Raw genomic sequence first — 11,082 nt, forward strand, 5'->3', positions numbered from 1 at the left:
CTGGTCGAAAATGAATACCTGAATCACAAACATATAAAAAGTGTTAATTTCATTCCTATATCTACAGCCAAACACAAGAATCTAAATTGGCTCAGTCAAATATGGCCCCAAATATTATTTATTAGTTATTTATTTTTAAGGAACATAAAAAGGAATAATTCCATGATTTTTAATGTTACAATAAACATATTTGTATTATAGTTATATAGTTATTGACCACCTAAAATTATTTTTACAGATTTCATTATTCCATTTGATTACATATATTCCAGAGTTAACCTTATAATATTTAGAATTAAGATAAAAGTTAACAATATACGATTTTATAGGTATACTTTTTTATAATAGTGAGTAAATATTTTTTAGATTTACTAAGCAGTATGGTAGTTGGCCTCCACATATATTACCTACTTTGTTTACTCATCCAATTAAATGATAAAAGAAACTAATTTCTCTAGAACTTTATATTCGTTACTATGAAGTAATTGAGCTATGTGTGTGTTCTATGTGTTCTGTAACTATCATTTGATGAATATATATGACTCAAGCAAACAGCATATATTGATCATGCCACTAAGTGAAATGAAACATACAGTATAGGGCTTTTTGAGCTTGTGTAAAATTATTTGGGTTAAAATTTTTGTTTAGAGCACATTCTAAAACACTTTTGTAGGAGCGATTCTTATGGCTAGACAATACAAAAATATTCTTAATTTTCACATTTTTTACAACTTTTTAAGTGTCCTGTTTAATGAAATGACTAAAGCTGTTATAAAGAAGTTTATGAATGAGCATTGCCTGCACTGGATGTGGCAGTGGTTGTGGTTGTGGTATGGAAACAGTAGAGTATATAACTGATGAGTACGGGTGGCAGCACTACTAGATCACCATGTCTTTATCAGTGAGTGTGCTTGTCTGTGTGGTGGTAGCGGTGCAGGTGTATGGCGCCCCCCAATATCTGTACCAGGATCTGGATCAGGACAATGGTCTCCAACAGGCGCAACTCCAAGCACTTCAAGCACAGCTTGAGTCTCTACAGGGACAACCTCTCTATGACGGTCCGGACGATGATGGTCAGTAACTACTTACCAACTTGTTGTTATAATACAGACTCTTCAAAAAGTAATTTTCTGTAATGGGTATCGAAACTTAAAGAAGATTTATGGTGTGAAAAAAATCTGGGAATAGAAATGCACATATTTAAAATGAAATGTGGAAAATATGGAGATGGACACATATTGCAATCCATTGAATTTTTCTTAATTTTAATTATAAAATACAAAATTATATTAGATAAAATTTAACTGAACATTAAAAATATTACAAATATCCTAATGATGTCTGAACATAATCTATATTTTAATGTCTATTGATCGTCAACTATGCTAGTTTTAGTGGAGGTAGAATGGAATGGTAAAATATCAGGTCGTTAAAAATATAAAATGATCAATTTTTCTCTGATCATGTTTTCTTGGTTGGCTTGGTACAATTGACAACCAGCTATTCGAAACGTAAATAAATGTAAATCAGTAACTAACCATATCGGAACCTTTAAAGGGGCAAATTTCAGTCACTATCTAGTTGTCTGGTGGTGGTTTGACTATTATGTGTGCGCTTGTTCACCGGTTTTGAGTTTATTATTTTATATCTACTGTTATCATTTTATATTTTAATCCTTTTTATATCCTCCCATGTTGACCTCCCCTAAAACTCTAGCAGGACTGACAATGGATTTCTTTCTTAAGAAAAATTTCTCTATAGATTTAAAGAAAACCCACGTTGTGTGGCTGTGCAATACAAATTACTTACTGGCTAATAGAGAGATGAACTATTCAAGATGTCTAAACATCTTTTTGTAGTAATTGTCAATAAAAACTGAACAAATGTTCCATATCATTTAACATCATTTTTGCAGGAACTCCCATTACGGTACCTTAAATAATTATTGCATTTATGGTGTTTTAGAAAACCACTTTCACAATATTCCTGATGATGTAAGTGTCATAATGGTCACAAATGTTGCATGAAAAACTAATTAACATTAACAAGATATGCTCTAAGATGGTTTTAGATCATTATATATCTCTCTTGGTCCTCTGCCAGATGTTAGTATGATTTATTTTTTAAATCCCCCCGTTTATAGTGTAAATGACAGTTTATATCGTCGTCAGGAATATTGTGAAGACAGTTTAGGATCATTCCCATGGTATCCCCAAACCCAATATACTCAATCTTTAAGTTAATAGCTCTACAGAATGGAAGTTTGATAATGGGTGTAAATAATAAATTTTAATAATCACTGAAAAGTTACCAAATACTATTAAACTATAACTAGAGTACCGATTTTCATTAGATTAAACATGATAGTTTTACTATGTAAACATTGATTATTAAAATTTATGCCTAAGAAGCAAAAAATATGCTTCATCCTACCAACAACTTTGTAAAGAATTTGTGGAAAGCATATTTTATTTTTCAATATTCTAATCATGGCTACTATTTTCTGTTTACTGTATTACGGTATTGCAAATTCTCTCCCTCTGTGAAGGCATTTAAAAGGTGCTGAAAAAGTAAAACCCTTGCAGAAATTCTTGCAGTACATCTTTGAAAATCTCAAAATATATATATATATATATATATATATATATATATATATATATATATATTTGCACATTTTACAAAAGCAACTGTCAAGTTATTTACCAGAAGTTTTAAATAGTTTAGTGGTAATTTTATTTGTTTTGTTATAATTTAAATTTAGTTTCTAATTTATCATGCCTTTTCAAAGATGAATTTTAATTTTTACAATGACCATATCATTGATTTAACATAGATTTTGTAATCGAGTTATTGATGTAACTTTAACTTTGTAATGTATAATTATAATTTATTGTTGCTTTGTTCATTACTATAAATGTGGAAACACCTTTTTAGTTCATCATGTAAAACAAGGACTTCCTGAAATTCTGGTAAGGTAAATTAAGGGACAAACTAAAAAGTTTCTTGTGGTTTTTGACCTGATAAATGGAATAAAACAGATCCTAGAATTGTAAGTTAAGTAGTGTTTGAGAAAATCCACGTCAAATACAAAAAATGGAGTGAAAAACACATTTTTTATTCGGGCAACAATAACTTGTTATTTTATCAAGAAACAGATCAAAGTTTTTAATAAAACTTGTAGGACATTTTATTCTGAACAAAACTGTGTAAATAAAGTACACAAAAAGCGAATAGATAATTGATTAAATGAATTTGTATTCACAACAGTACATGATTTTTACATTTAACTGACAGTAACGTTAATTACCCATTACTACTGTGTATTGAGTGAAGAGAATCATAGATTTTTTATCATATCAGTAACAGGTATTGATATGAGAAAATTGATGGCTAGATATGTAAACAGTTGGATTAAAAAGATTCTATTGTGTAAATTATCAAGGTATTACATTATAAATCAATTTTTTTATCTAATTTTGAGAGTAAGACCTGATTTCTACTTGATTTACCTGATTTTCAAACAGATCATTAGTTTTAAATATATTTTGAATTATTTGAAATATTTGTTAAATCTTACTGTATGTTTATTACTGATTTTTATGTATATTTTCAGGAAAGAATTTATAGACCTGTTTTATTCCATTTATCAGTTCAAAAACCACAAGAAACTTTTTAGTTTGTCCCTTAATTTACCTTACCAGAATTTCAGGAAGATCTTGTTTTACATGATGAGCTAAAAAGGTGTTTCCACATTTATAGTAATGAACAAAGCAACAATAAATTATAATTATACATTACAAAGTTAAAGTTACATCAATAACTCGATTACAAAATCTATGTTAAATCAATGATATAGTCATTGTAAAAATTAAAATTCATCTTTGAAAAGGCATGATAAATTAGAAACTAAATTTAAATTATAACAAAACAAATATATAATTTTTATTATACCTAAGATAACATGACTAATTTACTTACATGATTTAGAAGAAACCAAGTCATGGACAACCTGAACAAGGAAAAAGAAGTGAACTGAAGAAACCAGTTCCTGCTGTTAAATACAACTTTGCAATTATTGTTTTAGTTGCACACATATTGATGTTCTATAATTGTAATAAATAAACCTACATTGAAATAAATCATGGTTTTACAATGCATATTAATGTTTGATTTAGTTCAAAACAATTTTAAATTGGATTAGTTGTTTCTTTATTAAGTGAATTATTTTTTCCCTATGTTTGTAATCAAATTAGCAATATTTAAATTATTTTGTAAAACCATTTTGTGTATTACGAAAATTTTTTAAATATATTTAAAATATTAATATGCAACTTGATTACTTTTTAATGTCTAAAAAACAATAATACAAAAGGACTTTGTGGCAGGATAGTGTAAATCCAGGGGTTTCTTGAACTCACATTTAACAAACTTCAAGAAGTTAAAGTAAGATTTTTATTTTTGTAATAATTTTCTAAAATATTCCTATTTTCTGTTTTGAACAAAATCCATCCAAAGTTTGAAAAATCTAATTTTTACCAATGATATAAACAAGGATCTTTTCAGACAAATCCATAACTTCTATGGAAAACCATCGTATTGTCCAAATTTATTTCCAATCAAGAAAACTTACATACATCAGAGTGTTTATGAAAAGTGAAGGCATTTAAAAATCTTATACTTTTAGCTGCAATGCACATTTTTGGGTAGGGTATGATAAGCGGACCCGGTTTTTTATATCGAAGAATGTAATCATCGATACTTAATATTCGAATCTCAAATCGTAGAGTATTAATCGATATAAAAGTAACTATAGTCTCAATAACAATCATATGTTTAAAAATTATAAACGAATTTAATATTTACAGTGATCAAATAAATTATTATAACCAAAATTAGGAAACCTGAAGACGACCTTATTCGCTCCTCTCGCAGTTACAGTTGTTTCTTTCCCACAAATTTCACATAATGGGGTTTTCAGTACGAGTCCAACATGTTGAAGCCACGAAAAACGTGTCTTACTATCTTTCAAAGCAATGTCGTGTAGTTTTTCTGCCATTTTTAATAATCAAATGTTACTTATGTAAAATTGGAATATTACCTTACTTGTACTATTTGAAAGTGTTTACAGCTGTTGATATAGATTATTTAAGTTAATTGTTCAAAATAATTAATCAGTATCGATTGATTATATCAATGGTTATGATTACGTAATATCGTTTGCAAATTTCGATATAAACAACCGGGTCCGCTTATCGTACCCTACCCCACATTTTTCATTAAAATTGAATATGAACATGTGAACCTTTACAGATAACTTCTCTGAACAATAATTGGCATAACTAACTATCTAATTGGTAGAATGAAAGAAAATTGGTTGCACCATGATTGGGGCTGGGGTTTGAGGATGGATTGCACTACTTTTCCAAATAAGAAATTTGTAAAAAGTCTTTTTCAGATACATTGTAATAAAGTATTATAAAAGTTAACTTTTATAAGTGTATTATGTAAAAAAAAATATATATATATATATATATATATAATATAAAATTTCAGAAGATTTTCGTTTTCCTTTTGAACCTTCACAAAAGTTAAATTTCAAAGCTAACCCCTCATGTGCCAGTAAAACGGTACAAGTGGATTACAACCATCCATGCTGCTTGTGCACTCAAGTGTGCTGCCCTGTACTGTATAGCTCTGATTTCAGGTAGTCTGGTGTGCAACCGGCGGCTGACCTGTGATGTATTCAGTTTCCAGAGTCAGTTGATTACACCCAACCATGCTGCTTGTGCACTCAAGTGTGCTGCCCTGTACTGTATAGCTCTGATTTCAGGTAGTCTGGTGCGCAACCGGCGGCTGACCTGTGATGTATTCAGTTTTCAGAGTCAGTGGATTACACCCAACCATGCTGCTTGTGCACTCAAGTGTGCTGCCCTGTACTGTATAGCTCTGATTTCAGGTAGTCTGGTGCGCAACCGGCGGCTGACCTGTGATGTATTAAGTGATCTGTGCAATATAAAACTTGTTGGTGCAGTCAGCACATGTATATAAAATTGTATGTAAAAAAATACTAAAAGAGTTTTGTGGTTGTTACAGATGGTTTCAGCAATTTAATTCTCTATTACTGAAAAGAAGTAACTTTAATTCTCTAACACTGAAAAGAAGTAATTTTAATTCCCTGACACAGAAGAATTTTTATAATACAAATATTGTTGATATTTAAAGTAAAGTAAAGAAATTAGTAACAGAATAAAACTGAATTTTGAAGATAAATTAAAGTGAAGAATTGCCAGATTAGATTAGAGTGTGAAAGTTTTGAATTTTGAAAATTGAATAAAAGACAAGCTGTGAGAACTTTGTACATTTTTTGAGTGACGAATATATTACAAGTTTGAACTTAAAAGTAATCAAGAAGTTTTTATTTTAATTTTAAATCCAGTGATTATTTTCAAGAAGAAGTTTTATTTTAGTTTGAACTTTATTAATTTCAGAAGATTTTCGTTTTCGTTTTGAACCTTCACAAAACTTAAATTTCAAAGCTAACCCCTCATGTGCCAGTAAAATGGTACAAGTGGATTACACCCATCCATGCTGCTTGTGCACTCATGTGTGCTGCCCTGTACTGTATAGCTCTGATTTCAGGTAGTCTGGTGCGCAACCGGCGGCTGACCTGTGATGTATTCAGTTTCCAGAGTCAGTGGATTACACCCAACCATGCTGCTTGTGCACTCAAGTGTGCTGCCCTGTACTGTATAGCTCTGATTTCAGGTAGTCTGGTGCGCAACCGGCGGCTGACCTGTGATGTATTCAGTTTCCAGAGTCAGTGGATTACACCCAACCATGCTGCTTGTGCACTCAAGTGTGCTGCCCTGTACTGTATAGCTCTGATTTCAGGTAGTCTGGTGCGCAACCGGCGGCTGACCTGTGATGTATTCAGTTTCCAGAGTCAGTGGATTACACCCAACCATGCTGCTTGTGCACTCAAGTGTGCTGCCCTGTACTGTATAGCTCTGATTTCAGGTAGTCTGGTGCGCAACCGGCGGCTGACCTGTGATGTATTCAGTTTCCAGAGTCAGTGGATTACACCCAACCATACTGCTTGTGCACTCAAGTGTGCTGCCCTGTACTGTATAGCTCTGATTTCAGGTAGTCTGGTGCGCAACCGGCAGCTGACCTGTGATGTATTCAGTTTCCAGAGTCAGTGGATTACAGCCAATCATACTGCTTGTGCACTCATGTGTGCTGGCTGCCCTGTACTGTATAGCTCTGATTTCAGGTAGTCTGGTGCGCAACCGGCAGCTGACCTGTGATGTATTCAGTTTCCAGAGTCAGTGGATTACAGCCAATCATACTGCTTGTGCACTCATGTGTGCTGGCTGCCCTGTACTGTATAGCTCTGATTTCAGGTAGTCTGGTGCGCAACCGGCAGCTGACCTGTGATGTATTCAGTTTCCAGAGTCAGTGGATTACACCCAACCATGCTGCTTGTGCACTCAAGTGTGCTGCCCTGTACTGTATAGCTCTGATTTCAGGTAGTCTGGTGCGCAACCGGCGGCTGACCTGTGATGTATTCAGTTTCCAGAGTCAGTGGATTACACCCAACCATACTGCTTGTGCACTCAAGTGTGCTGCCCTGTACTGTATAGCTCTGATTTCAGGTAGTCTGGTGCGCAACCGGCGGCTGACCTGTGATGTATTCAGTTTCCAGAGTCAGTGGATTACACCCAACCATGCTGCTTGTGCACTCAAGTGTGCTGCCCTGTACTGTATAGCTCTGATTTCAGGTAGTCTGGTGCGCAACCGGTGGCTGACCTGTGATGTATTCAGTTTCCAGAGTCAGTGGATTACACCCAACCATGCTGCTGCACTCAAGTGTGCTGCTGTACTGTATAGCTCTGATTTCAGGTAGTCTGGTGCGCAATGACCTGTGATGTATTCAGTTTCCAGAGTCAGTGGATTACACCCAACCATACTGCTTGTGCACACAAGTGTGCTGCCCTGTACTGTATAGCTCTGATTTCAGGTAGTCTGGTGCGCAACCGGCGGCTGACCTGTGATGTATTCAGTTTCCAGAGTCAGTGGATTACACCCAACCATGCTGCTTGTGCACTCAAGTGTGCTGCCCTGTACTGTATAGCTCTGATTTCAGGTAGTCTGGTGCGCAACCGCTGACCTGTGATGTATTCAGTTTCCTCAGTGGATGTGCACTCAAGTGTGCTGCCCTGTACTGTATAGCTCTGATTTCAGGTAGTCTGGTGCGCAACCGGCGGCTGACCTGTGATGTATTCAGTTTCCAGAGTCAGTGGATTACACCCAACCATGCTGCTTGTGCACTCAAGTGTGCTGCCCTGTACTGTATAGCTCTGATTTCAGGTAGTCTGGTGCGCAACCGGCGGCTGACCTGTGATGTATTCAGTTTCCAGAGTCAGTGGATTACACCCAACCATGCTGCTTGTGCACTCAAGTGTGCTGCCCAGTTCTGGAAGTACAAGGGAGGTCGCTGCGTAAATGGAAACTGCCATTGTACTCCTAGAGGCTAGTCTTTCACAATTCACAAAGTAAATGTATGTTGGTGTTACAATATAACACCAACATAAAATTTTTGTCAAACACGAGCTCTGAGTCTAGTACAGTGAGTGTTAAATTATACTTAAAATAGTAATTCATGATAAGCTTGTTTTCAACCTAATGCACTTGTTCAAGATAAGTATGAAAATAAATAAACATCTGTAACTAAATGGTTTACTGTGTGAGAATCAAGATTTAAAAGTGAATTTATATTTGATCATTTATATTTGGCCATTGTATTTTTAAATGTTTATTCAGTATATTTCATTTGTTGTATGCATTATCATAATTTTATTTAGTTTCTTAGAACTATGAAATTATAAGTTATTTTGAGTAAAAATTAATTTTATTTAAAGAAAGATTTCATAATAATTTGGTGTATTATTCTAAAACTTTATAATTTAAACCTGTAAAAGATGAATAATAAAATGGGCATTGGACAAGAAGTAGAAGTTTCTATTATTTATGGCAACCCAATATAAAGGCAACTACATCAAGTTGTAAAAGAAGATATATGAAGGAAAACTGTTATGAATAACTAACAGATATTAATTTACTTTGGTTAAAAATATTAATGCAAATCTTTGTGCATAAAAAGTGTATATACATTATTTACTATTTTATAATTATTTTCCTTTACATTTATTTAACATCTATGAATAGAAGTGTTAATCAAGACATTTCAAAATCTTTATATGGATATTGTAATGTCATAAATGCCCTATCCTAATTATATACTATAGTAATTTTTCTCTCTAAATGTATTATGAATTTACTTTGATTTAATTGACTTTCTTGTCTTTAAAATCAACTATTAAAATAATATTATAGACCTTACTTCCATAATATATCTGGAAATGTTGCAACAGCCGATTATTCCGGCTATTCGGTAAGCAACAAATGTCCTCAGTTTACTAGACAACACCTTTCCCAATTGCTAGGTATGTAGCGGCAAAACTGTCAAATGATCTGCTACGTCATCTGATCTATCACCATTAGATTACTTTATGTGGGGCCACATTAAAGACAATATATATATATATATATATATATATATATATATATATATATATATATATATATATATATATATATATTTTATATTATAATTTTGGGAAATTTGTTTGGGCTTGTTACAAACCTTGAGCTCAACTTAAAAATTTTAATGTAAACTTCCATTAAGTTACATGTGTAGTTACACTTTAAAACAATGTGTAACTTAATGGAAGTTTACATTAAAATTTCTAGGTTGAGCTCAAGATTTGTAACAAGCCCAAACAAATTTCCTAAATATTGGTAGCTTTGGACAGAGTACTCAATTTATTTTACGGATCTATAGTTGTCACAGTAGTTTTATTACCTTTAGCAACAAGACGTCTCTACTGTGGTGAACAAGACATCTTTGATGAGAAAGACTTTCCATAGCCAAATTTCATCATTTTGAACTTAAAGAATCTTCAAGTTAAAGGAAGAGTTAATTGAAGGTTGTATGATCATTTGAGATTAAATGTAGATATAAGAAAGTTTTCAAAATTTCAGATTCCCAATTTTGTTACCGGAGCTTTATCCTTTTCTAAAAACTACTTAAATTTTTACAATATTTTATTATTAATTTTAAATTTGCATTTCAAAATTTGGAATTCATTGCATTATTTAATGTGCATGCTTGTGACAGAACTCTTATCCCATATTTTGTTTGTCGCCAGCTCAATCAACCACCCTCTGAGAACTTATAACTCATATTACATTTCACAAAATTTTATTATAATTTGAAATAACTTTTGACACCACCTCCTGTATAAACCTATTCAAATTAAATCCTTTTTTAATTTTCAATATTTGTAAATTTAATGATCCTTTTTTCATTGTTAACTGCAGTGGCTAATCTGCTATGTAATAAAAAAGAAAGGCAAAACTTATGGTTTTAAATTAGTATAATAAATAAATAAACTTTTAAAATTGCTTTGTTACAAATTCTTATTGTAATCAAATACAGGATTTCACATTTATAAGGGAGTTATTATTATCTTCTTTAGTTTTGTACAAAAAAATAATAGCATCAATTCTATGAACGTTGTACTGTAATGTAGGCCAAAAGAGAAATTTAATTTTTAGAATTATTGAAAATAAATTTGGTTTTGATAAAAACGTATGAAAATGAAGAAGTTTTACCTATATAAATCAGTGTAGTCACCATATCAATAGACAAACACATTAGCCAATATTCTATAAAGCTTTCAATTTATTTGCAGACTTCAATTTACAAGCCAAAGGCTTAGGTAAGAAATACTTTTTCCTACTTACTTAGGTTTAAACGCTCTCTTATGCAATGACCAAAATTATATTAAGTTGAGAATGGGTAAGAAGAAACATTTAACTATCTTGTACAAAAATGTCATAGAACAGCAAAAATGGAGGAGGATTGTGGAGTTTACTCAGCTTCAGCAATTGACACTTTTAAAGATGGAAAATGGTATTTTTTCAGCTGTTACCAGTCAAAGCTGGTAGGGAAGGGAT

The 11,082-nt window shown here is 32.5% G+C and overlaps 2 protein-coding genes across 2 annotated transcripts; both read left to right on the forward strand.

The window, feature by feature from the left end:
- The first annotated feature begins 852 nt into the window (after positions 1-852).
- LOC124360617 lies at positions 853-7,280 on the forward strand. The gene is made up of 2 exons (XM_046814380.1): positions 853-1,073; positions 6,640-7,280. The coding sequence occupies exons 1-2, from the start codon at positions 890-892 to the stop codon at positions 7,275-7,277; spliced, it is 822 nt and encodes a 273-aa protein (XP_046670336.1). The 5' UTR covers positions 853-889; the 3' UTR covers positions 7,278-7,280.
- Positions 7,281-7,917: 637 nt separating this feature from the next.
- Positions 7,918-9,011, forward strand: LOC124361294. The gene is made up of 2 exons (XM_046815341.1): positions 7,918-8,123; positions 8,186-9,011. The coding sequence occupies exons 1-2, from the start codon at positions 7,918-7,920 to the stop codon at positions 8,535-8,537; spliced, it is 558 nt and encodes a 185-aa protein (XP_046671297.1). The 3' UTR covers positions 8,538-9,011.
- Positions 9,012-11,082: the final 2,071 nt, after the last annotated feature.

The sequence above is a fragment of the Homalodisca vitripennis genome, chromosome 4 (assembly GCF_021130785.1).
Source record: "Homalodisca vitripennis isolate AUS2020 chromosome 4, UT_GWSS_2.1, whole genome shotgun sequence".
In the NCBI taxonomy this organism is placed as follows: Eukaryota; Metazoa; Arthropoda; class Insecta; order Hemiptera; family Cicadellidae; genus Homalodisca; species Homalodisca vitripennis.

Excerpts from the sequence above, each read along its gene's own strand:
- LOC124360617 (XM_046814380.1), top strand. The coding sequence starts at position 890 with ATGTCTTTATCAGTGAGTGTGCTTGTCTGTGTGGTGGTAGCGGTGCAG. Across the intron at positions 1,074-6,639 it reads TGACGGTCCGGACGATGATG|GTAGTCTGGTGCGCAACCGG; the intron begins GTCAGTAACTAC and ends CTCTGATTTCAG.
- LOC124361294 (XM_046815341.1), top strand. The coding sequence starts at position 7,918 with ATGACCTGTGATGTATTCAGTTTCCAGAGTCAGTGGATTACACCCAAC. Across the intron at positions 8,124-8,185 it reads GCACTCAAGTGTGCTGCCCT|TTTCCTCAGTGGATGTGCAC; the intron begins GTACTGTATAGC and ends TGATGTATTCAG.